At 44.6% G+C, this 27,500-nt stretch overlaps 1 protein-coding gene across 1 annotated transcript in view; it reads left to right on the forward strand.

Annotated features, from left to right (window-relative positions):
* LOC147013726 (abl interactor 1-like) overlaps positions 1-21,027 on the forward strand; it is a 33,274-nt gene extending 12,247 nt beyond the window's left edge. The window contains exons 3-10 of the mRNA XM_085850881.1: positions 13,031-13,213; positions 13,394-13,485; positions 13,649-13,756; positions 13,943-14,058; positions 14,622-14,762; positions 15,079-15,156; positions 18,781-18,945; positions 19,184-21,027. Coding sequence (XP_085707007.1) covers positions 13,031-13,213; positions 13,394-13,485; positions 13,649-13,756; positions 13,943-14,058; positions 14,622-14,762; positions 15,079-15,156; positions 18,781-18,945; positions 19,184-19,377 — 1,077 coding nt within the window. The 3' untranslated portion in view covers positions 19,378-21,027. The remainder of the gene's footprint in view (positions 1-13,030; positions 13,214-13,393; positions 13,486-13,648; positions 13,757-13,942; positions 14,059-14,621; positions 14,763-15,078; positions 15,157-18,780; positions 18,946-19,183) is intronic.
* The last annotated feature ends 6,473 nt before the right edge of the window (positions 21,028-27,500 follow it).

Raw genomic sequence — 27,500 nt, forward strand, 5'->3', positions numbered from 1 at the left:
GCATAAATGACATGTATTCCCACTAGACAACGGGTTTGGGCCTAACTACACATATACTTACCGAGATACCTCACCTAAGGGACCTGAATGGTGGTTTGCAAATTTGGTAACCACAACAATATATATATATATATATATATATATATATATATATATATATATATATATATATATATATATATATATATATATATATATATATATATATATATACATATATATATATAATATTATATATATTGTTACGAATTTCGGTCTGCCCGGCGTGCGATCGGCCATGTAACTCAAATCGCGACCGCATCGCCCACCGGAACTGACAATTCAGTCGTGACCCTCCTTGGAACTATTGCCAGGAGCTAGTCACGGGTGGGTCTTTCGACCCCACCACAATCGTGCCAATTGGCCACCTGCGCAGGATAGGGTTGTTTGCCAAACTCGACCTACTTAAGTACCTGCGCGGGTAGTTAACCGGGCGATCTTACCTTGCCGCTGGCCGGCCGAGGACACGAACCGCTTAAGCGGTCCGTTCCGTGCTTCAGTGATAACCGAGGGGTGTTATCGCCAGCCCCGACGGACATGATTATTTACCGGGTGCTTACACCCTTTTACCAATTCCTTCCGTGATGCAAGATGGAACTTTCAAACAAGGGAAAGGACACAAGGAAACGGGGAACAGTTCGACAAGTACATTTATTACGCACTCAGACAAGGCAAGCACGTATTCACAGACATACAGTAAGAATGCAATTTACAAGCAAGAGTTACAACCGAATAAAGCAATGTTTATTTACATGCACTTAAACAGTTTCTACTTTACAAGACACGGCGCCACAACACGTATTCAAAGAAAAGACCCCCTCATAGACAAGGGAGTCAGACTGGGCCCGTGGGCCTGGAACCTGGAGGAATGGCCAGGTCCACGAGACCGAAGGGGCTTACTCGCGCCCTCGTGCCGCGATGGCGGGCAAGCCGCGATATCAGCATAGCTGCACCTGGCTTCATACCCGTGGTGTGGTCGGCGAGCTCTCTCCGGCGCTCCCTGTCTGCCTTTCCCGTCGGCTTCGAGCTCCGTCTCCCGACTCGACTGCCTCGCCGACACTGCAGACTTGACTGCCCCGACGACACTGCTGCTGCCACTCCACTGCTCCCACTTTTCCGTGCTCTCCAGACCCTCCAGACTGCCACTTTTCTGCTTCTCCAGACCCTCCAGACTTGACTTTACTGTGCTCTCCAGAACCTCCAGACTTGACTTTTCTGCGCTCTCCAGACCCTCCGGACTTGACTTTTCTGCCGACACTCTGCCGCTCCCACTTGACTGCCGCGAGCTGCGCCGTGCTCACGCTTATATAGCCCGGGGGAGGGGCGTACATGCAAATTTCTGGATCACAGCGGGTTCAGAGTCAGGGCCACACCAACCGATGCTCAGCCATTGGGCGGATGAAAAGGGGGCGTGAAGCATTCCTGATCCGCTTTTTGAGGTGAAAGGAACGCATTCACAGCCCATGGCACGACGTGTGGTAGAAAGGCGGAGGTGGTGGGAGTTTGGTTGTTGGCGGGCGCCATTTCAGAATGGCGGTGAAGCGATGTTTGTGGGATGGAGTTGTGGAGGTAAAGAGGCGAAGGTGGTGGTGTTTGAGTTGTAGTTGTTTGGGAATGATGTTGGTGGTGGCGATTTGGTTGTTGGGGTATGATTGGTCCAAAATAATGACAGAGAAAAGAAAAATGGCTATCTCAAAGGACCGCAGCCTGGTGAACACGGAAATTCCCTCTAAACAACGGTGGAGAAATCTAACTACACACATACTTATCGTCATAACTGATCTAAGGACCCTTTATGGTGTATTGCGAATTTCCACAGCCATAACTATATATATATATATATATATATATATATATATATATATATATATATATATATATATATATATATATATATATATATATATATATATATTTCTCTCTTCCTTTCTCTCTTCCTTTCTCTCTTTCTTTCTCTCTTCCTTTCTCTCTTTCTTTCTCTCTCTCTTTCTTTCTCTCTTTCTTTCTCTCTTTCTTCCTTTCTCTCTTCCTTTCTCTCTCTTTCTTTCTCTCTTTCTTTCTCTCTTTCTTTCTCTCTTTCTTTCTCTCTTTCTTTCTCTCTTTCTCTCTTTCTCTCTTTCTTTCTTTCTCTCTTTCTTTCTCTCTTTCTTTCTCTCTTTCTTTCTTTCTCTCTTTCTTTCTCTCTTTCTTTCTCTCTTTCTTTCTCTCTTTCTTTCTCTCTTTCTTTCTTTCTTTCTTTCTCTCTTTCTTTCTCTCTTCCTTTCTTTCTCTCTTTCCTTTCTCTCTTTCTCTCTCTCTTCCTTTCTCTCTTCCTTTCTCCCTTTCTCTCTCTCTCTTCCTTTCTCTCTTCCTTTCTCTCTTTCTTTCTCTCTTCCTTTCTCTCTTCCTTTCTCTCTTCCTTTCTCTCTTCCTTTTTCTCTTCCTTTCTCTCCTCCTTTCTTTATCTCTTTCTTTCTCTACTCCTTTCTATCTTTCTTTCTCTCTTTCTTTCTCTCCTCCTTTCTCTCTTTCTCTTTCTCTTTCTTTTCCTTCCTCTTTCTCTTTCTCTCTCTCTCTTTCTCTCTCTCTCTCTCTCTCTCTCTCTCTCTCTCTCTCTCTCTCTCTCTCTCTCTCTCTCTCTCTCTCTCTCTCTCTCTCTCTCTCTTCCCCCCTTGTGTACGTTCGTCTTTGGGTGTGGCAAAATGGCGGCTGTGCTCGTTTCCTTCAAGGTGAGCAACTCTGCCGTGTTCCCTCTCCACTCATTTTTGTCATAGTTTTTTACTCCAGCAGCACTTTTTCCTCCTCCCCATCACCCCCTATCCCCACCCCTCCCCTATTTTTGTGATATATATATATATATATATATATATATATATATATATATATATATATATATATATATATATATATATATATATATATATATATATCTCCCATTATTTAATGTTCGTTGAATAATAACCTTGTCTTATTTCTTATTTCTCGGCAATATAAGCCTTAACCTTATGTTATAATTTATTTATCTTTTGTTGAAAAAAAAACCTTCTGATTTGTGAAGGTAAAATTAATTGAAACTGTTCGATCAAAAACGAAAAGGCATCTGAAAATAACAAATGGCAACGATCAACCAAGTCGCTAGAAGCTCTCAAACTGTCCCTCCATACCTTCATTTTAATCCCTCTCCTCCTAACCCTGGAAAACCCTTCGCCACTCCAAACAGATTTTAAATCTTAGAAGACATTATCGTAGATGATCCCCTGTCCCTAATTACTGAGCCCGAAATTATCAGAATGTCTGAACTGCAACAGTCGTCCATTGCCCCCACCCCATAAAGTTACTCATCCGGCCCTATCCCTTCCCTTCATGGGTGAAGCCCTACTTGACAAAATGGAGGGGTGTGATGAGACTGATGATGAATTGAATGATTACACAGCATTGGAGCCGTCCGACATTGATGATTCCATTCGTGAGTGCGGGAGCATAAAAGAAGATACTTCCCAACCCAAGTCTCCCCTGCTGATATAAAGGTCTTTCTTGAAGACACATTTCGTAAAAGAAATGTAGTCATTCAAACCTTTTCCCAAGAATTACCACAATTCATCCAAGCAGTGAAATGACCATCAAACGCCCAGAAGATTACAACTTTAGCCCTTCCCAACGCCACCGGTGAAAGAAGTGCGTGCAAAAACCTCAGAGTGAATTGCTGTCAAAGCAATGAACTGATATACATTATGGTCCCTTATATATTCTCTCTCTCTCTCTCTCTCTCTCTCTCTCTCTCTCTCTCTCTCTCTCTCTCTCTCTCTCTCTCTCTCTCTCTCTCTCTCTCTCTCTCTCTCTCTCTCTCTCTCTCTCTCTCTCTCTCTCTCTCTCTCTCTCTCTCTCTCTCTCTCTCTCTCTCTCTCTCTCTCTCTCTCTCTCTCTCTCTCTCTCTCTCTCTCTCTCTCTCTCTCTCTCTCTCTCTCTCTCTCTCTCTCTCTCTCTCTCTCTCTCTCTCTCTCTCTCTCTCTCTCTCTCTCTCTCTCTCTCTCTCTCTCTCTCTCTCTCTCTCTCTCTCTCTCTCTCTCTCTCTCTCTCTCTCTCTCTCTCTCTCTCTCTCTCTCTCTCTCTCTCTCTCTCTCTCTCTCTCTCTCTCTCTCTCTCTCTCTCTCTCTCTCTCTCTCTCTCTCTCTCTCTCTCTCTCTCTCTCTCTCTCTCTCTCTCTCTCTCTCTCTCTCTCTCTCTCTCTCTCTCTCTCTCTCTCTCTCTCTCTCTCTCTCTCTCTCTCTCTCTCTCTCTCTCTCTCTCTCTCTCTCTCTCTCTCTCTCTCTCTCTCTCTCTCTCTCTCTCTCTCTCTCTCTCTCTCTCTCTCTCTCTCTCTCTCTCTCTCTCTCTCTCTCTCTCTCTCTCTCTCTCTCTCTCTCTCTCTCTCTCTCTCTCTCTCTCTCTCTCTCTCTCTCTCTCTCTCTCTCTCTCTCTCTCTCTCTCTCTCTCTCTCTCTCTCTCTCTCTCTCTCTCTCTCTCTCTCATTATATATATTGTTACGAATTTCGGTCCGCCCGGTGTGCAAACGGCCACGTAACTCAAATCGCGACCGCGTCGCCCACCGGAACGGACAATTCAGTCGTGACCTTCCTTGGAACTATCGCCAGGAGCTAGTCACGGGTGGGTCTTTCGACCCCACCACAATCGTGCCAATCGGCCACCCGCGCAGGATAGGGTTGTTTGCCAAACTCGACCTACCTAAGTACCTGCGCGGGTAGTTAACCGGGCGATCGTACCTTGCCGCTGGCCGGCCTAGGACACGATTACACAGCACAATCGTTTTCCTTCTCTTGTGAAATGGCGACTTACAGCATGGAAATGTTCCTTGATGAGCCTTTGTTTTACAACCCTTTCCTCAAAAACAGCTGAAAAGAAAGAGCGCTCATCCAACGCTTCACTGATGCTGACCTATTCTGAGTAAAGGACCTCAAGACCGGAGCTATGAATCGGTGGCCGAGCGCTACTGCACTGGCGGAAAGAACCGGAGTAAGGTCTGGAAGAACTATCTCGCGGTTTCTTCAAGGAATGCTCTCTACTTACTGCAGCACTCGGCAGAGTATTGGACCTTCACCCGGTACAACTAATGAAACCAAAACCGGCCTTTTTCCCAAACTCCTTGTATACGATTCAGCAAACAGTCCCTCTCCTGGCCGAGACAAGTCGAACAACCCTCCATTATCTATCATCCTCTTTCCAAAGAAAGATTGGTACAATGCCTGCATCAAAGTCACACATGCAGTGGTACTATTGGAGTACCCGAGGTTTCGATGGCAAGATATTCTATCTCCAACACCACCCACCCAACCCAACTGGAAAGGATCTTATTCCCTACCTACCCTAAAATATTGTTGTGGTTTCCACCCGTTCGGCGTGCGGGCGACCGCTTTTAACGAATCGCGGCCACACGCGCCCACCGGACGGGCAATCCAGTCGTAGCTTTCCGGATCGATGCCAAAATCCAGCTACGGGTGTGTTTTTAAAGCACACCACAACCTTGTCAATACTCCACCCACGCTACATGGTCCGATCGCCGAATGGTCGATTTACCTAATTATTCGCGCGGGCAGACTACCGAGAGATTGTACCTCAACGGGACCTGCTTGGAAACGAGCTGCTTAAGCAGCTCGCTCCGTTTGCGATTTGCCGAGCGGTGTATTATCGCGAGGCCACGTTGGACCCGATTATCTTATCGGTATTAAAAACCAGCTATTATTCCGAACGCATGTATGGCAGTTCAATGGAGGAAGGCGACGCAATGAGCAGGTGAACATTCTAACAAGGACATTTATTTGTCACACGTATGCAGTCAATGAAGCAATGCAGATATACAAGCACGTATGCAATGAATGGGGGTAGGGACAAGACACGAGCAAACAAAGACCTACAGCCATATCTATTTATTATCTACACAATCACTTAACCACAATTCTACTTCACGGACACGGCGCCACAACTTTCATACAAAGAAAACCCCAGGAAAGGAAAGGGTAAGAACAGGGCCCGTAGGCTTTTAATGTTCGCGGAGCTTTGGAGACCGAAGGAGCTCCGTGAGACTGGGCTGGTTACCTGCCACCCTCGCGGTGACTTGCTGAGCAACCCTCGATGTTCCGTCAACACGGTGGTTGGTGTAATGGCGACTCGGTTGATCCAGGCCTTGCCGTGCGGCCTGGTCGATCGGGCCTCTCCGACGACGCCTCAGAGGAACGAACGGGCCTTTGCTCTTTCAAGAGTTGATGCTCTTTTACGAGCCCGCCCGTTCCTCAGCGTTTGCTCCGTCGTCTGCGTTTCGCTGGCTGGCGACCCCTCTCCGGCCGTCACCACCGACCCACAGTTCGGCACGGTACTGCCGGCTTGGCCGCGCTCCAGGCTTTGCTGCACTCCGATGACCCAGACTGCCCTCCACTTGACTCGAACCTTGGCGCTCTCCACCCCGACTCCAGACAGACTGCAGGCAAAAACTCTGACTGCTTGGCGTTCCAGCGTGCCTTTTTATGGGGTCCGGGGAGGTGAGTTTGATGTTTTGATCCGATCTCGTCGCCAAACGCGGAGAGAGCAGACGTTGCAGAGATCACCGGCCGTGGAAAGCGGACGTGGCAGAAATCACCGGCCATCGCTCCAACGAGGCAGCCGTCGTGTTTGGTGGAGGTGCCGCTCGTTGGGATTCGCCGTGGCTGGCGAAAATATGGCGGCACAATGGAAATGAAGGTGAGGCGATGTCGTGGTTGGCGCTGTGGTGGGGATGGCGTGGTTGTTGAGATGCGGTTGTGGTTGTTGAGATGCGGTTTTTCCAAAATAAAGATAGCAAAAGAATAATACTACCTCAAAGATCACAGCCCGGTTACACGAATAAAATTCCCTTTAGACATCAGTGGGGAAATCTAATCTGAACACACACTTATTGACATAACTGATCTCTGGGAAACCTGAATGGTGTTCTGTGAATTTCCACAACCGTAACAATATGTTGGAAATATCCAATGGAAATTGGTTCACTGGGCTTTACCCTGTAATGTTTTACTGAACCGTTTCTCTGCTGCTAATTTTAACCTTTGCCCTTTCCGTGTGCCCATTGAAATGTTGCCTCATATATACCTCAAATGTAGATGCCTGAAACGCTCTTTAATCTTCTTCAACAAATTTTTAATCAACCTAATTTTCCATTTAATCACAATGTTTTTATCCTTGGTATGACTGGCCCCTCTTCCTTTAAGAATGTAGTTTTAGCAAATTTTATAATCAGCCAAGCTAAGTTTGCAATTTACAATTCCAGGAAGGCTAAAATGGAGAATATTGCTGTTGCCTCTCACAATGTATGACTTAATTTTAACGCTCTTGTGAGCACAAGACTAAAGCTTGAACATGGTTTTTATAAAGTGAAGAATAATTTACCACTTTTTGAGGAAAAATGGGCATTCAAAGATGCCATCTGTAAACTTGTTGACGGCTCCTTAATGATTTTCCTTTCTCCCCTACCTTGAATTGTTGGACTTGTTTTCCTTCCTCCCTCATTGCTATCATGTTCTGAAGTACTGAAATTATTGAATTACTGAACTTGTACACCTCTTTTATATTTTTGTAATAAAATGCACAAAGTCAGTCAGTCAGTGTCAGTGTCAGTGTGTCTCTCTCTCTGTGTCTCTGTGTCTCTGTGTCTCTGTGTCTCTGTGTCTCTGTGTCTCTGTGTCTCTGTGTCTCTGTGTCTCTGTGTCTCTGTGTCTCTGTGTCTCTGTGTCTCTGTGTCTCTGTGTCTCTGTGTCTCTGTGTCTCTGTGTCTCTGTGTCTCCGTGTCTCCGTGTCTCCGTGTCTCCGTGTCTCCGTGTCTCCGTGTCTCCGTGTCTCCGTGTCTCCGTGTCTCCGTGTCTCCGTGTCTCCGTGTCTCCGTGTCTCCGTGTCTCCGTGTCTCCGTGTCTCCGTGTCTCCGTGTCTCCGTGTCTCCGTGTCTCCGTGTCTCCGTGTCTCCGTGTCTCCGTGTCTCCGTGTCTCCGTGTCTCCGTGTCTCCGTGTCTCCCTGTGTCTCCCTGTGTCTCCCTGTGTCTCCCTGTGTCTCCCTGTGTCTCTGTGTCTCCCTAGCTCTTCTTGTAACTAAAAAGCATTGGAGTTTTGTGCATAGTGGTTTCTTTCTTGCTATAAGGATCTGCCTTCTTCATCTTAGCTTACGACAGCAGTATATTATTATTAGTATAAAAGCCTGTCAAAAATGACGGGTTGGAATTGTTTGATTCGAAATATTCCAAGACTGGAAGATTTGATGTTTTGTAGCAGGAAAAAGTGTTCTATTAAAACGCTGCATGTACGAATGTTACCCTATTTTCTTTATCTTCTGGGACCTTTCATTTTGAGGGTACAGCCTTATGAATGTGCCAAAGCCTGAAGCCTTGGCCGAGCAACACTGGTGTTATTATATCTTCTTTATTTATTCGACATCACATGTTTGGAAATTAACTCTTTTTACTCTGCACATGGTACACATCACGTGCAGCGAATTTCACCTTCCTGCGCCTTGTATTTATTGGGTTTTTTCACACTTCTGTACACCGTCATTGAAGCCCGGTTGCAAGTCAGTCTACATTTCCAAACGAAGAAACGTAATTACTCTTTAATGGAACATGTTTTTTGAGGTTTTTTTATTCTAAAAAATGACCGTAGTGAACACACAGTCGTGTTAAAAGATTGGCCTTTAAACCCCTTCTTAAATCGTCCTTTTGAAGGGGGACAGACATCACACAAACAAATACACAAACATACATTGTGTTTTATATGGTAGATATTGTGAGGAAAATGCCTTAACGGTCCTGGCAGTGCGAATTTGGGGCATGTCATCGTTAAAGAGGGGATTAGTGAGCAAGTTATGTCCTCGTCAATGTTGGAAAAAATGGCCAATAATGCCCCAAATTAGCACTGCCAATACCATTTGTGTGGAAAGAATTCGAATCCGGATCCGAGAATTTTTTCTACATGATTCTTCACCATCGAACAATATACAAGACAAAATCTCAAAAAGAGGTGGATGGATTCGTGCGAAACTTGGTGGATGAGTTCGTTCGGTGAGAAGAACAAGCCAATTTCATTTTGGTTAAGGTCCGGATCCAGATCCAGCCTATCAGTGAGCTACAAAATGTAAACTGTTCAGCCTGGTGGAGGTATGCGCTCTATCGTTTGCCGTTCTCGTTACTTAATGTGTTTCCCTTCCTCCTGTTTTCGTAAACCTATTTTTTTTATCCACTTAGTAGTTTTGAGTTGTGGTCGAATCCCCGGCATAGTGACATTTTCGATTGGAGAAATAAATGCGCCAATAATCATGGCACGTAAACTTCCTGTAAATTGGGTAATATTAATTCTTATGCCCCATGTGCATAGTATCGCTTCTTGCTCTGGCATCCTGTAGAGTTAATCTTTGGCAAGACCGGATCCGGTCCATTGGGGGAAGACCAGTTGCATTATTATATTATTAGGTTACAACCAACATGCTCTTTCAAAAACCCAAATCAAGACTGCACATTTCATGCTCCAAACAAAACCACATCTCAAATTGATTTAATTCTATGTTGTAAAAGAGGGAGCAACAGTATCATGGATTCTCAAGCTCACTCACTCATCAGACCCGATTGGCTCTGATTACAGAATCGGTTTTGCAAAGATAAGGCTTAGCGTCAAATAAAAAAAGAACACGAACAGGTCTAGACTTCATTGGGATATTGTGTCTACCAATCCTCACATAGCCTCCCAAATAAAAAAATCTAATTTCATACTGAATGGGGATGTATTAGAAAGAAATCAAGAAAGCACATTGAATGATTTTTTTGATATATGTAATAAAGTTGGTTCAACAAAATTGCCACCACAAAAACCTGTTAAAACTCGTGTTCAAGGAACTGCTGTAATAAACACTGCTCGTGATGCTGTCCTCGGTGCACAACCTGAGACTGTACTGACAACACAAGCTGCATTACGTGATATGTACGATGAAGCCTAGGAAAAGCAGTTTCACAATATACTGGGGGCTTTGAGAAAGGGGAATCAACCAACGCACTCTTTAATGCCTGGAATCTATTGAAACATCTTTCTGGAAAGAAATCTAAAACCATTTTTATCCAAGGTGAGAATCGCTTCGATTTCTGGAAAACTAATTTCCAGAAACTGCTCTCTTCTGATAATACCAGCCTATCCAACAATCGAATCTATCCAATTTTCGACGTCAACTTCAACATTACTGCTGGCATATTTTCATCAACAGAACTTGACACGGCAATTAAACAAATTAAACTTGGAAAAGCTCCCAGTCTCGATGGTATTCCAATCGAAGTCTGGCAACTTCCAAAGTCAAGAAAAATCTAATTGAAATTCTGCAACAAAACATGCCTCAAAAAGCACCCTCCAGAATGGGAGAAAACAGGTATTGTACCAATACCCAAGAAAGGAAATTTAATGCTTCCTGAAAGCTACCATGGAATAAGTTTAACTCTTACAGCAGCAAAAATCTACAATCGCCTCCTTAACAGATTTCACCCTGAATTAGACAAGTCTTATGCCCGAATCCAAATGGTTTTAGACCCATTCAATATGCATCTTCTCAGATCCTTGTTCTCAGGCGCATCATTGAGGAAGTACATAACTATCAAAAATAAGCTGCTATCGTCATCATAGACCTCAGGAAAGCCTTCGACTCCATTGACAGGAATAAACTTTTCCAAAATACTACATGCATATGGCATCCCTGAATTTATCATGAAGGCCATACAATGATGTATGAAGATACCTCTGCAGTGGTATTAACTCCGAAGGAGAGACTGACCTTTTCAAATTGACATTGGGGTTCTTCAAGGTAACCTGCTCGCTCCTTTCCTGTTTTCCATTTCCTTTGACTATACCCTAAGAACTGTGATTGAAGACTGGGATGGTTTAACTCTCTCCTGGCATAGAAGTCGCAGACATCCAGCCGAACACATTTCTGACCTCGACTTTGCTGATGACTTCATGCTCCTCTCAGACATGTTAAACAAAGCTGAACTTTTACTTCACAAAGTTGAAACTGCTTCGAGGTATATTGGGCTCATAATGCTGAAAAGACTACGTGTATGCATGGCAATCCTTTTGCTGAGTGTGCTCGACTTGCTATTGCCAGAAGTCCGATGGAGAGAATGAATGACTTTAAATATGTACCTCTGCTTCCATACCAACATGCAGCATGACTTAGAATCCAGAAAAGCTCAGGCTTAGGCAGCAGTTGATGCCCTCCACAAAATTTGGAGATCTCCAGTTCGCAGACATTAAGCTCAGGGTCTTCAAAACTATGGTCAAGTCGATCCTTCTTTCTGGATGCGAATCTTGTACCTTGACCCAAACATTGAAGAAATCACTCGATGGTACCTACACCTGGTTGCTTCGTAAAGTTCAAAATGTTTCTTCGAAAGAGCATATCACTATAACAGGGATCTGCTTGGTTCTTTGCCCTGCATCTCCACTATGGTGAGGGAACACCGCCTTCGTCTTGCTGGTCATGTGTTGCTGCATGAAGAACTTGCAAAGAGAGTTCTACTCTGGAGGCCTGAGGAACCCCGGAGAAGGGGGTCGTCCCCTCACAACCTTCCAAGACATCGTCAAAAAGAATACCAGCTCGAGTAGCGTTGATTTCGGCAATGCTATGTCCTCATCGAGAATCCAGGAACGATCTCATCGTCACTATAAGTGGATGCCAAAAACAAAATTATTCGGTAAGGTTTACAATGATCTTTGCTCTACGTTTTATTGCATGTTTGATTCATTGTGTTATTTAATATGGCGGCATATTAATTTACAGTGTCGTCTATTTATTGTGAAATACTTTTCTGAATACAAATTATTGACTAATGGGTACAATTATTATTAATTATTGGCTAATGGCTAATTATTTTTCATTTGTACAATCATTCCCACTTTGTCGGGTCAGCCGGGGAAAGTTTGGACCAAGTCTTTCATGACCTTGAGGTTCCAAATAAGTGGGTTTGAGGACAAATTTAGTATTTATTCATGGTGCTGGCAATAGCTCACTCCATGTGTAGGACACCCTGGGAGCTTTAACATCCACCAACTAATGTTGGCAGATAGATAGTGGGGTGGGTGATACTGAGCTGGGGAGGAAGACGACCAGTCTATGGAAACTATCTGCCCATTGCAATCTTAGTCTACGAGAAGTAAGAAAAACTCAAGGCTACGATGTAAGTTCGCAACTCACTTTGGTTATTGCATATCTCTGGTGAGTAAAATAAGAACTGGAGAAAGCAGAGATGAAGGACTTGGGAATCAAACTCGAACTTTTCTCTCTTTTTGTGGCAAGTTTCTACTGCTGTAATTGCACCGATTCAACTTCACTTTTCCATATTTTGCTCTGTTCCTCTCCTGTAGTCTTCCAGAACCCTTCACCCTGTTTCCTTGTCTCGCTCTTGTAATATAAGTTGAGCCAGTGTTTTTCCATTTTCAAACAAGACGATGGTATTTTCAGGGAATATTTTCACCGAACTTTCAACAAAGTGGGGTGACGTTCAAATCAAATTTTACTCTGACGGGGCTCTTCAGGAATTGTTAGAGTTAGACAGAATGTTATTCAGGATTTCTTACCAGCAATCGAGATAGAGATTTGCAGCGAGCTCATCCGAAGCGGCTGCGATCGATGTGAGCAGAGCATCGGCTATGCTCGTGTTCACGCTATTGCTTGTGCATCAAATATTTTTTTACTGCTTTCATATTCTGTGCACTGTGGGAATTAAGTCTGTGTAGAATCACGTACACAAAAATCAGACAAAACAGTGAAGATTTTTTATTTTGAATTCGACCCAATCTTGCCGTTTTTTTTGGTAATTTACTATATTCTGTCTTTTTCCTTGTGAGATTCAGTTTTCCATTTCAAATCGTTGATTCCGTGAATTCCATCCGTTTTCCATGATCGCGGAAAACCACTGTCTCTACACGGGTGGTGGTGATGATACTATTACGTTGTGTATTTCTACCTCAGTGCGTCGCAGTGCACAAAGAGAAGGTGTCAAGGCGTGAGATTGGCGTACTGACTACCAGCAAACGCCCCCCTCGGCATACCAAGCTGGTGGCTCCTCCCTCGCACCCCCCTCATGGATCCACTCGCTACCTGAGGACAAAAATCAACTACTCAGTGCTTGATAATTTAGGTCACGGAGCAAAGGTGAGAGGTGAATGATCAAATTTTGTATTTTGATCAGAAGAGTCAGTAAGTGGAGCTTCTTGGCTTCACTGAGGTGACCATTCAATGTTCTGTAATTATCAACCAGGAAAGGTTTTTGTGAATTTGGGTCTTGTAAAAATATCTCATGAAAATGTGTTTGTGGTATCTGCTACTTTTCAGACCGCTGATGACAATGAGCATAGTTTGGCCAGCCACTCGATCCCTCCGAGTCAGAAACCTCCAAGCCCACCTATCCATCACAAACCAATGAAGTAAGGCCCCTCCAGTCTTGTCATCATTTGATTTGTTTGATTTTTTTTTTTGCCCTTTTACTAATTGAACTTGTTTTTAATTATTATACTGGTTGCTTCCTGATTTCCATTCCATTTTACTAACCTCCAATCCCCTTATCAACCTCACTCCCACCCCCTCAAGCCGGCATTCGCCTTTCCGCACAATGGACCCCAGTCGCCCCCCGGTGATACCCAATGAATACTCAGCCAGCCCAACACGAAGTGCCATGGTTAGACCTCGTGCTTATAGGTAACAGTGCTGCCTCCTCATTTCACACCTCAAGTGGTATTCCAGTTTCTGTAAAGTGCAGGATGTTGAGCAATTCCAAGCCTTACAGAAGAGGTTAAACTCTTGTATCTTGGGATTTTAAACTTCTTTTTTTTGCACCTGCCCTCTGCAGTCCTTGTGTTCCCCACTGCTATTACACCCCTCCAGCAGTGGCAGCAGCAGTGCAGGAAGCAGAGACAGCGTGGGTAGCGGTGGAGGGCTGTTGCCTCTACCTGTCCCTACACCCACTGTCCCACCTATGGCCCCATTAACAAGCAACCACAGTGAGTCTCAGTTCTCATGTAATCGTCCTCCTGAAGCTCTAGGCTTGTTTTTTTTTTTGGGGGGGGGGGTGGTATTGACACATATTACATGTTATTGGCCATACTCCACCATGCTCTATACTATACAGACCATCAGTTCTGTCAGAGCACGTTCTTTGGCTGGGGTTGGAATCCTGGATGGGTCGTCATTCTGATGCAAGATACTCAATTGAGTGTGCAGGAATTTGGAACTTAGGTAGGGTGCCAGTGATAGCTCAGTTACTCTTTGCAAAGGACACCATGAGATCTCTAGCATCCACAAACCAACAGACAGGACACTCAGTTTAACATCTATTTGAGGGACGATGCACACATCGATGAATCACCCTACCTGCAAAAAACCAGGATGATAGTTTATGGACTGGCCGAGCTTAGGATACAGGCAAAACAGCTCAGAAGCAAGTGGGGATGACTCTAACCTATCCTGCCAGCCCTCTGTACAAACTCTGGATCTTAATTTGCACTTTACCATTGAATGTGCTCCATCCCATGATCTGACCAACTACCTCAACCTCCCTGCACAGGTTACCCTGCACACACTGTTACTCTGGTGCGTGCCCCATCACGGCATGGACCAGGTTCTTGTAAAGGGCAACAGATTGCTGGCACAACCCACAATGGCCCGAGCAACCTCAGTGAGGTCCTGGGAAACCTTATTGGACCCGGTGAGTCAGACACACATTGTGTTTATTTTGTACCTGCAGATGGGTTAATTTCCCCAGAATTGTCATTTTGTTTCGTATGACTTGTAATACCCCCTTCCACCAGGAGTGCCCTGATGCCATATCTCAAACTTAAACTGTTGTGCATGAGAGGCCTGGGGTCCCATGAAGCTCTGAGAGCCACCAATGGGACATTGTGTCAGATAATATCTGTGATATTGACATTATATATCCTAGTTTTTGCTCATGCAGGTTGTGGATTGTCTTCTGCTGCTACTTACAACCCTTATTGATCCGACTTATTCTGACCTCTTCCCAGCTTCCCTGCCTCCCCCAAGCTTTCAGCTCATTCCACAACTTCCCCTTGTTGGCTTTGTGGCTCGTGTGCAGGAGACAAGTGAGTTTGGGCCACAGACACACTCACCTCGCTAAAAAATTCCAGGAGAGAGTCAATAAGTTTCAATAATTTTTTTTCTTCAATATAAATATAAAAAAATTAATTATAAAATATAATAAATATTGCCATGCCAACCTCCCCAGCCTCTTAACTGCTACTCATCCACTCATGTGTAATGTCTGTCTTCCTCTTTGCCATTTGATCCTCCGTCAGTCTGTGAATCTTCGACCCTCTATCGTTTAAGCTCCTCCATTACCTTAATTTTATTATATTTTATTTTGTATACACTGTCGAGGCTCGTATGAGAGCTAACACACAGAACATACAACAAGGGGAGCAGGAGACGAGAGGAGATCTGTGGAAGGGAGAGGGATGGGGTGGGGTACACAGGGTAAACAAGATGGACACTACAGGGACTTTCAGGAAGCAAAGCAGGGAATTTGAAGGAGGTGTGTTTGGGGTGGATTAGCGGGGGTAAAAAAGATTGTGGTTTTGGATGGGGGAAGATAATAGATAGTGATGAACAGCTGTTTTGAAGACTGGGAGGGAAGAGTGGGATTGAAGAGAGTGTGGGAGTTTGTTCCAAAGGTGGGAAAAAAGAGGAATGAAAGAGTGAAGGTGAGCAGGAATTCTTGATTATGGTAGTTTCACCAGAAGGGGGTTACGAGTGAACCTTGAGCACCCTACGGAAATATGGGGGGGGGGACATCTCATACAGAGCAGGGTGGCAAGGCTGGAGAGGAGATGGTAGAAGACAGAAAGACCACTGCCCTGCCTGTGGTGAGAGAGTGAGATGCCCAAAGACTCAGCCTCATTGTGGGAGATACTAATGATTCTAAATGCCATGGTTTCTACAGCATGAACCTGAGAAAGCTGAGAGGCAGGAGCACCAGCCCAGAGGGCAGAGCAGTGCTCCATCAGACTGGGGATGAAAGCTTCGTATGTGGTCAGGACCTCAGGTGTGCCAAGGAAGGACTTTGCATGACGGAGGATGCCCTGTCGGCAAGTGGCTTTGGAGGCCAGCTTGGAAATGTGGTTTTCCCAGGAAAGATCACGGCAGATAGTGAGACCCTGAGGCTTGAATGAAAGGATTTCTTCAAGAGGATTGTTGAGAAAGTGGAATGGGGGGGGGGGGGAGTTCATGCCTGGTGTTGGCTTAATGGTGAGGGTGGTGGGCTTGGGATCTGAGGGTCCTGAATTCAAATCCCTCTCTGCTGTTGAATGAAATACAGGTGGGGTTAACTCTGCCTGTCATCCTTCCGAGGTCGACAAAATGAGTGCCAGCTTGCTGATATCCTGTGTTGGAGTGGCGACCCATCTGGGATTGTGTCCAATAGCTAAGGAGACTGCTAAGGCAGCACCAACGCTCTGCACAAAGTATGGTCCCAATGGATGGATTGGGGGGTGGGGGTTCCAGACAGTCCTTTCAGAGACATCGTGAGTATGAGAGATTTGTCAGGGTTGAAAGACATGTTCCACATGTTGGACCAGCTTGTGATTTTATCCAGATCTGCAGAGAGTGAAAAGGCTGCTTCTTGCCAATCTGAGGGATGACAGATGGTACGGCAGAGTGTGGAGTCATCAGCAAAGAGAGAAAGAGGATTTTCCAAAGAGTCGGCGAGATCATTGATGAAAACCAGAAAAAGAACAGGGCCCAGAATGCTGCCTTGAGGAACTCCAGCCTGGACAGGATGAGGGTATGAGAGAACTCCATTAAGGGCCACACGTTGGCTGTGACAGGAGAGGAATTCTGCGAGCCATGAGTGGAGATGTGCGAGCCATGGCTCTGATTTCATGTCTGGCATTGAGGACCTCCATCCATTGTTGGGAGAGCAGAAGCAGCATATCCACGGTAGAGTGACCTGTTCTGAATCCAAATTGATGATCGGAAATGAAGTCGTTGGAGAAAACGAAGGATTAAATGTCTAAAGAAGAGGAAGATTTGTGTATACAAAAACGAAAATCGTAGGGAGTGAAGCAACTGACCGACTCACCTGTTGAAATGACCATGGGAACGTCCCCCCTCCCCCTCCTGCCACCAATGTGATCCTCCCACTCTGGCACCATCTCTCAATGTTTGCTTTGCATGCGGTTGTGTGCAGGCATGCTTAATGGCGTAGCACTCACGCAATCAGGCGATGCGCCTCCGCAATTGGGCGACGTGCTCCCTCAGTCAGCTCGCTGCCTACCTCTGTTCCCTCTTTCTTGTCCCTTATTGTTCTCTCTTTACCGACACTAGTCGATCTCACTCCAACCTGCACTTCTCTCTGCTCTCTCTCTTCTCTGTGCGCCTCCACACCTTTTCATCCCCTGGGGGAAGTCCCACCCCAGGTCTCAGTTCTCCGAATCATGATTGTCACCTGACTGCAGATCTGACAGACCATGTGGGTCCTCCTGACATTATTGTGAATAGTGACCATTGGGCAATGTCTCATTCATGTAGGGCCAATAACAGGAAAGTGGGAAAAATTGTCAGGAAAAAAAAATCTATATATTACTAAAACTCATCTTGTATGTATGTATGTATGTATGTATGTATGTATGTATGTATGTATGTATGTATGTTCCCGAAATACAGCTAAAACGGGACAAGCTAGCGCAAAAATTTTTGGCCCACCTTACACTACCATTCTCCTGCGGTGTGCAGTTTCAAGTTTCGTTCAAATTGGGCAACGAAAAAATAATTAAAAAATCAATTCCCAATTCAGTCGATTACTCTTCAGGAGAATTTGATCAATGCAAACAACCTCAGCAGTTTCGTTCGCTGGAGCTATCTTTTTTTTTTTTTTGAAATGATTTATTTAAAAATCTCAAACATTTAGTACAGACAAAGAACGATTTATTTTTAAGCATAAAATAAATATCGCCATTTTGATCTGATACTTCCGTGTTCATTAATAAAAAAAATTGTGTTTAGACGCGTGCTTCGTTGAACGATGACTCCTGAAGTAAATGCTCAAATTTTCTTCAAGTTAAAGTTTCACCACTAAATAATATTAAAATTATGTCTTTTTTTTTTTTCATCAACCGCTATCACAACAGGAACGCAACGGGTTCACGAATCGTCTAGTATACAATAAAGGCAGTGGGATAAATTAATTTTGAAGGAGAAAGCCTGGGTACTACCAAATGTATGCAATTTATCTTATTATGCTCCAACAGGAACACAAACAACATGGATTTTAAAAAAAAACGCTGCAAAAGGTGCTGTTCGTGGCTGGACATACATACACTTGCTCCATTACATATAGATTGGCTTACAGGATAATTCAGCTGGGAGCCTCTTCCTATCCTATGTGCTGACATCGCATGTGCTGACAGGACCAGTCAGAGCAGAGTAGATTCCCCCTCCCTGAGGTCATTTGTGAACTAACTGGGTTTTTCTGACAATCTGACAGATACTTGATAAATCTCTTGAGACTAGCTCAGGTTGCAAAAGCTTAGAATGCAAATCCTCAGTAGTGCACCTTCAGCTGGAGTTGAATCCACAACCTCTGGTGTTCCATTCTAGTGACCTGAACACTCACGACATCAAAACATGACCCTATTGTACATGATGCTCAATTGGTGCAGATGCTTTTATGGGATTTATTTATCCCCTCCCCCACCCATCCCCCCCCTCAGTTTCTGACCTCCCAGATCCTCTGCCACCACTACCTTCAGACTGCACCCAGGGGGAAGTAGAAAGGAGGGAAGAACCAGAGACAGAGGAAAAGTCGATAGTGCATTATCATGACCCTTTTGCCTATGCGGATCCACCTTGGGCTCCAAAGCACTACATAGAGAGAGGTGAGGAAAATGAGCATTGTGAGGATGAGACCCTTCCCTAACTTACCCTCTACTCTTTTTTTTTCTTCCTCTCTTTGAGTAAGACTGGGGCATGTGTGTGCACACACGAGTACATGCATATACATCGGCTTTCCCTGTCCATTTGGCTCTGGAATACCACAGTGTTGAGCCTTGGTTATAACTTGGAATACATCTCCAATTCCATCACTCCATACATAATATGCCTGCCTTGTTACAGTGGTAGCGATGTACGATTACAACGGGGAGCGCTCGGATGAACTCAGCTTCGAGGAGGGAACAGTCATCTTTGTGGTTAAGAAGAATGCCGACGGCTGGTACGAGGGAACGGCTGCTGGCGTCACAGGGCTCTTCCCTGGGAACTACGTCGAGATCATCGTGGCAAATCCCCAAAACACCTCACCGGCCTCCTGAGAGACTCCTTTGCAAAGATAGCTCAGGACGTTTTGTTCGTTTGCCTGACTCATCCCAGAACAAGGAAAGGCAAGAACTGCTTTTTACCCTCCAACCTTCGATTCCCAAGCTTGCCTTTTGGCTCTGGTTTCTTCTTCCAAGCCTCTTGTCATTCTGTCATCCATGTAACTATGATTTTATTTATATATTGTGTTGTTTGTACATGTTGGTTTGTTTATCTTTTTTAATGATAAAATACAAGTGCAATATTGTAAGCAAATTAATAGTCCCCCCCCCATATGTGTGTACAACTGTACATATTATATTTATGAATTCCCACTTTTACCTAATTTCGTGCTGAGCGTTGTTTCTACCGAGATGGAGAATCCAGTTTCGCATTCCAGTCCATCTGCCCGAGCTTCAATTTCATGTGACGTACGTACGTTTGGTTCTTCTTTGAGTACCGACCTGATGATGTTCAAAGCAATTTGTACATTTTTCTACATCGTTTTTGGTTCTGTATAACCTGAGGGGTTGGATCGGTTAATCCTGTGTATTGCAATTCAGCCAAACTGTTGCGCATTTCCAGAAGTTGCCATCTGTTGCTTCAAGTGTTCCATTCGTGTACAAATTGTGCAAAAGGGACTGCCCTGCACATCGTCCGCAGGGAGGTCCTTATCAGTATCACCCGTGGGTTAGACCATAGTGCCAGCCTCGACAGCCAAAGTCAAGTGAAGCATGAAACCCATACCTCAAACTTAAAACAACCACTACATCAGACTACAGTATTGTGGACAGGTGTTCTGCTCATACAATACGACCTGTGTACACACCTTAGATACACAGATGGACGTATCCTTCCTAAAGCACAAACAATTAAGATAATGCATGATTAACTATTCACCTGTTATTTATTTTAAATTGCCAATGGAATTGTTACGAGCAAATGCTGTGATCTCCCAATTAAAGATCACCTTTTGGAAACCTCATTTTCCTATTGCAGTCGTGATAGACCAAGAGGGGCCTTCAGTAAGGCTGGATGGTTAATACTAAACTTCATCCTTACACAGGATTTGGAATTTTACCAGGATGCCAATTGGAATCACTAGTCATATACAAAGCATCTTATGGGATCATCCATATACCCCCTTGATGAATGGCTTGCTTGACAATGCAGCACCTTATAAGCATAGCATGACACTAGTTTGATTCTGTGAAGAACCAAACCCAACACCAGAGGCCATGTCTTCATACACTGATCGTTACTTCTCTGATTATATTGGGCACTGGTGAATGAGTGTAAAGGACATCTGTGTAACATGCATTCATGGCCATTAAATCACTACTTTATCTTAAACTCGGTGGTTGAACCAGTTTTGATAATGTTGGCTCAATTAAATATGCTCAGTTTTCCAGCCACCTTTAAATTTTCAACCATTCTCACCCTTTTGATAGTATATAGACGAGAGAGCAATTGCTAATTAGATTGTTTTTTTTAATGCATAATTGTTCCCTTGTTCGACATTGAAAGTGTGCAAATAATTAATTGTTCAAATCATCCTCGAACTCTGTCTCCACATATCTATCTATATCTCTCTATCTCTCGACACCTCTACACCTCTATCTCTCTGCACCTCTATCTCTCTCCTCATACAGATATATATATATATATATATATATATATATATATATATATATATATATATATATATATATATATATATTGCCACACATCTATCTCCCCACACATTTTTATTTTTAAACTAAAAAAATTTGTGGGGGGGGGGGGGATACCAAGTTGAGGCTCATGTAAGAGCCAACACAACACAGAAACATATAACAAGGCAGGAGACAATAGGGATGGGAGAGGGAAGCACAGAATAGTGGGGAACAAAGACAATAGGATATCTGTGGAAGGGAGAGAGTTGGGGCGGTGTACATGGGGTAAACAGGATGGTACTACACGGACTTTCTGGAAGGAAAACGGAATATGAGGAGGTGGATTAACGGGGGAAGTAAAGATCAATATTTTGGATGGGGGAAGATATGAGATGGTGGTGCACAGCTGTTTTGAAGAATGTGAGGGAGGAGTGGGATTGAAGAGTGTGTGGGAGTTTGTTCCAGGGGTGGGGAAAAAGAGGAATGAAAGAGTGAAGGTGAGCAGTGATTCTTGATTTTGGTAGTTTCACCAGAAGGGGGTTTTTGGCAGACCTTGAGCGCTCTGAGAAAATATAGGGGGGACACATCACAGACAAAGCAGGGGAGGGCAAGGCCGGAGGGGACACGGTAGAAGACAGAAAGACCACGGACCTGCCTCCGGTGACAGAGAGAGAGACCCAAAGACTCAGTTTCATCGCGGGAGATACCAATGATCCGAAAAGCCTTGGTTTCCACAGCGTGAAGTTGGGCTAGGCGTCAGGCAGGATCACCACCCCAGAGGGGGGAACAGTACTCCATCAGACTGCAGAAGAAAGCTTTGTACATGGTCAGGAGCTCAGGTGTGCCAAAGGACTCTACGACGTAGGATGCCCAGACTGGCTTTGGAGGCCAGGTTGGAGATGTGGCATTCCTAAGAAAGATCGTAGCCAGATAGTGAAACCCAAAAGCTTGAATGAAAGGACTTCTTCCAGAGGATTGTTGAGAAAGTAGATGGGGTGGGGGGGGTGGTTTCCAGGAGTCCTTTCAGAGAGACATGGTGAGGGTGTGACATTTGTCAGGATTGAAACACATATTCCAGGTGTTTGACCAGCTTGTGATTTTCTCCAGGTCTGCAGAGAGTGAAAAAGCTGCTGCCTGCCGATCAGAGGGATGAGAGATGGTACGACAGAGGGTGGAGTCATCAGAAAAGAGATGAAGAGGATTTTCCTGGGAATCTGAGAGATCATGGATGAAAACCAGAAAAAGCACAGGGCGAAGAACACTGCCTTGAGGAACTCCAGCCTGGATAGGAAGAGGAGATGAGAGAATGCCATTAAGAACCACGCATTGACTGCGATAGGAGAGGAAGTCCATGAGCCATGAGTGGAGATTGCCTTGGATGCCATAAGAAGAGAGTTTGGTGAGCAGTGCAGGATGCCAGACCATATCGAAAGCTCACCATCTGTCTGGGGAGATGGCTCTGATCTCATGTTTGGCATTTAGGACTTCCATCCATTACTGGGAAAGCAGAAGTAGCTTGTCCAGGGTTGAGTGACCTGGTCGGAAATCAAGCCTTTGGAGAAGAGGAAAGATTTTATGTCGGAAGCGATGATGGATTCCATGACCTTGTTGATGATTGGGAGCAGACTAATTTGTCTGTAGTTGCAGGGATCAGTTTTTGCACCTTTATTATGCATAGCGATCATGTTTGCTGATTTCCAAGCAGATGGCAGATGACCTCGAGAAAATGAGAGGGTGAGTAGAACAGAGAGAGGGTGAGCATGAGCAGCAGAGCAGATTTTTAGAACATGTGGGCTGATGCCATCTGAACCGGTTGCAGAATCTAAGTTGAGGTTTGACTGCAAACTCTCCACTTTGTCAGGAGAAGGACACAGAGTCCAGCAATAGCAGCTGGGTGCGACTGGGTAAGGTGAGTACAGAAAGCGATGGGTTTGGGACACAAGGTTTAGAAGCAAACACAGAGTTTAGGCATTCAGCCTTTTCGCATGCAGTGTCAGCTATGCAGCCATTTGAGATAAGGGAGGGGATGGATGAGGAACATATACCAGAAACGACTTAACTAAATGCCACCAGGATTTGGAGGAGGGAAACATGTTTTCGAGTTCAGACTTGAGGTTTGAAAGATGTTGTTTCCTGGCTCTCCTCAGGATAGACACACTTGTTCCGAGCTTTGTGGAAGGAACTGAGATTGCCTTTAGTAGGATTTGCCTTCCATGAGGCGAAGGCAAGTTGTTTCAGGCCAACAGCCTCACCACAAGCTTCAGTGAACCATTTGCGGGAGGAAGGGTATGACAACTGAAGACGAGAGGGGATAAATCTTTGCATGAGAGAGCAAATTTGTTTTCAATAATGCCCAGGATTCGTTGATGTCAGAGAAAGTAGAAATGGGAGACCAGTCTCGAAGTTTGATGACTGCTTGAAGACCCTGCCAGTCAGCCTGAGTGAAGTGCCAGACTCGTTGGCACTGAGGTGGTTCTCTAAAAACAGCTAGAAAGATGACCGCGTTGACAAGCATATGGTCAGATGAACCGATTGGAGCAGAAGAACAGCAAACATTTTGTGGGAAATTGGTCAAGAACAAATCCAGAAGAGATGGAGTATCATTGGTTGAGATCCGGGTCGGGAAGTTGACATATTGTGTCAGTCCCAAGGAGTCGCAGAAGTCCTTTGATGAAGTGCTATGGTAAGTGAGAGAGGTACCCACACCCAGCCAACTGGCATGATGGCAACTGAAGTCACCACATATGAGGAAGAGAGAGTTTGGTTGAGTAGAGAGAAATTGGTCCATGTTTTTGGTGAGCAAGATGTAAATGGAGTCATCTCGTGGATGGTACAACACACAGATAAACAAGATGTGGGAGCGGAGGGGAAGCCATAGCCAGATGTATTCCTGGGGGTATGGAGGAGTGAGGGCAGTGCATGGAGAGTGAGGAATAGAGTTTTTGATAACAAGAACAACTCCACTACCAGGATGAGGCTCAGGTCTATCATCCCAGAGGAGAGAGTAATCGGGGAGAGATACTAATGAGTCAGAGACGTCTTGAAGAAGGAAAGTTTCTGTTAAGCAGATTGTCTGGTTTGACAGTGACAACCTGTATGGAGAGATCAGTCAGGTTGGAGCGAAGGCCCTGGATGTTTGAGGTCCACACTGTTCAGGAAGAGGGCGAGGGTAGTGTGAAGGAGGAGAAGTACAGGCAGTGAGAGCTGATGACAGATCATAGACGAGCTAGGGGAGAGGGTCGGATGGGGAGGAGGACAAAATGGTGAGGTGGTGAAGGGGTGAGTATCAGTGGGGAGTAATGATAGAGGGGGAAAAGGGAAATAGGAGATTGGAGAAGGTGGAGGAATGAGCTGGAAGAGAGAGGTTGAGGGAAGGAGGAACCCTTGTGGATGTGAAGGGGGACAGCTTTGAGAAGGGGGAGCGAGGGGGAATAATTGAGGAAGAAAGGTGTGGGGTGAGCTCTTGAGAAAGGTGAGGGGGAGAGAGAGAGAGAGAGAGAAAAGTTTGCTTTGAAGAGGGAGGAGGTGGTTGATTTGTGAGGGAGGGGTGAGAGGGTAGCTTTGAGGGAGAGGGGAGATTATGAGAGCAGGCACAGCCACAGGGGAGGAGGGAGAAGGGAGGGATAGGGAGAGGAGGAGAAGGATGAGACTGGGTCGAGGTATTGTGTAGATAGTAGTTGGTGGGGGGGAGGAACAAAAATTGAGGGGGTGGGAAGAGGGGGAGGCAACTTGAAAAAGGGGAATGGGGAGGGGGATTATAAGAGGAGTGGTGAGGAGGGACATTTGGGGGAGAAGGGCGAGATGGGAGAATTGAGGGAGAAAGGTGTGGGGGGAGCTTTTTAGAAGGGTGAGGGGAAGCTTGGGAGTGGGGGGGGGGAGAGAGTAAATCTATCTCTCCACAGATCTATCTGTCTTTCTTTCCATACCTCCTATCTATGTCTCCACACCTCTATCAATCCACACCTCTATCTATCCACCTCTCCACATGTCTATCTATCTGTCTGTCCATCGATCTATCTTTGTATCTATCTATCCTCTCACCATACTTCTATCTCTCCAACATCTCTATCTATCTCTCCACACTTCTATCTATCTATCTCTCCACACTTCTATCTATCTATCTCTCCACATCTCGATCTCTCTACACCTCTACATATCTATCTCTCCACACCTATATCTATCATTCCATATATCTTTCTATCTCTTTCCCTCTCCCTCCTCTCCCCCTCTCCCTCCTCTGTTCGTTCATCTCTATTTTTTTTCTGTTGTCTCACTATGCCCCAACCCCCCAGTGTCAGTAAGCTACCTTCTTCCATCTGTCACTTCATTCTTCAATGAGTAGGATATAAAATAAAAGGAAAATTTGAGCCAAGATTTGGAGAACATGTATTGTTTTGATGAAAAAGCATTCTCACTGCTCTATCATGTCATCCCCTAATATGCAAAGGAGAGATTGTGTATATTTGTGCACGAGTACAACCCTGGAACATGGACGTGTTTTCCTTCCTTTCAATTGATAGTTCGAACATTTAATTGCTCGATCATGTAATCTCTCTCTTCTTTCCGCGGACCAAGTGTGCCCCAGCCTTTGGTATTCACCGACCACCTTGTAGCACGATGGGTGGATTGTAAACTTTTTCTTTTTTTTTTTTTAATACAAATGTAAAACTATTCTCCTTGTTGGGAAATGTTTTGTCCTTTCCTAGCATTAGTGTGATGGTGGGAAAATGAATTTGGTTATAAATATGTTTCTCTGACATGTTAACATCGGAGCTACTGCCCTGCATGCATTTTACCACAGAGCACCATGCCGCCCGCGAACTCTAGGTAAGCCAGAATGTTTATGAAGGAAAACCGAGGAGGTAAAGCCGAGATGCCGTTAACCGTCCTATGTGGTTAGCCAAGTGGTGTCATGCATGTTGGTTTCCGCCCTGCATGGTTTACCGATCGTTTTGCTCTTGGTGAATATGCCATGTGTGGTGTAGTCTCGTCTGCTGTAGTGAACCTAACCACGATGCTTGATAAGGCTGCCCACACTGTTGTGAACCTCATCGCTGTTGACTGGTACTTCTCCTTCATAGCACTAATGACCTTATTGATTATGATGGATGTGAACAAACACTTTAGAAATGTCCTTTTAAGATTATACCATAAGCAGATCTTTACTAAATCTTGTTCTCACTGGATGTACATTCTGTGAACTTGGCAACCATTGTCACGTAAGTATGTGGAAGATCCATTTTTATATCTCGTGTGCCATTGCCTCTAAGACCCGGACGGAACGCGTGCCTGGGGTCCACACGAGAAAACCACAGGGGTGGCTCCCTGCCCCTTATGCCATACCAAATCCATCGACACTATGTTTGACTGGAAGCGTTCTGGAGGGACAACTGGAAATGTGTCTGTGCTCTCTCATATTTGCTGTACATTGATTTATTTGGACACAAATCACACACCAAATAAAAAACGCTGTTTTCACAGTGGCAAAAGAAAGGTGTCATTTACATCCGTTGGAATGATTTTGTTTACTCACATTATCATTTACAAGGTTCGTGAAATAGCTTATAACATTCCAGGTCACGAGTACAGAGAAATTGCAAGGGGATGGGGGTGGGTGTGGGGGACAAGCAAATATATGGAAAAATGAAACTAATCTGATCTGTATGAATAGAGAAGTAAACTAGAACAGCACTCGGTAGAGCGCATACCTCTGCCAGGCTGAACAGTTTATGTTTTATTACTTTTGTATCCCATCCCACTGATAGGCCAGATCTGGATCTGAAGCAAACTCTAATTGGCTTGTTGTTGTCACCAACCAACTCATCGACCAAGTTTCGTCCGAATCCATCCATAACTTTTTGAGATATCATGCTCTATATCGTTTTTGTCCCGATCTCTCAAAGGTGAAGAATCACTTTAAAAATTAAATAATTCTCGTATCTAGATCCGGATCTTGACCAAAATCGAATCGATTAGTCCTTGTCATACACCCAACGTGTCCACTAAATTTCGTCCAAATCAGTCAACTTTTTGAGATATCGTGCTCAGACAGGGGTGAAAACAACCTCTGTCCACCTTTGGCGGCAGAGGAAATTAGCATTACATTCCGATTGTTTATAATACAGTATATTAAGAACATCTGATAATAAAGTCATTCCCAGTCATTTATATCAACATTACCTTTGAATCAATGGATTCACATCATGAAAAGTTGAATCGACCAAATTGAATCAATCATCACTCCAGAGATATCTTCGTACAGAGAAAGTTTGTGATGTCACTGTGTTTGTCTCATTGCTGTTTCACCACTCCTACCTATCTCACCCTCTCCAACACTTCCTGGTGATTCTTATGAAGAACGATTGCATCTAGAAGTTCTCAGCATTTGAAATGTAACTTTTGTTGCTTTTCGCTTGGTAAATAAGGTGAAGGCTCGTGGAAAAGCAAGAACACTGAACAGGTCAGGACGCAACAAAACAAAAGCA

Source organism: Eptatretus burgeri, chromosome 13 (genome assembly GCF_056783735.1).
Source record: "Eptatretus burgeri isolate ZD-2024b chromosome 13, Ebu_testis_v1, whole genome shotgun sequence".
NCBI classification, from domain to species: Eukaryota; Metazoa; Chordata; class Myxini; order Myxiniformes; family Myxinidae; genus Eptatretus; species Eptatretus burgeri.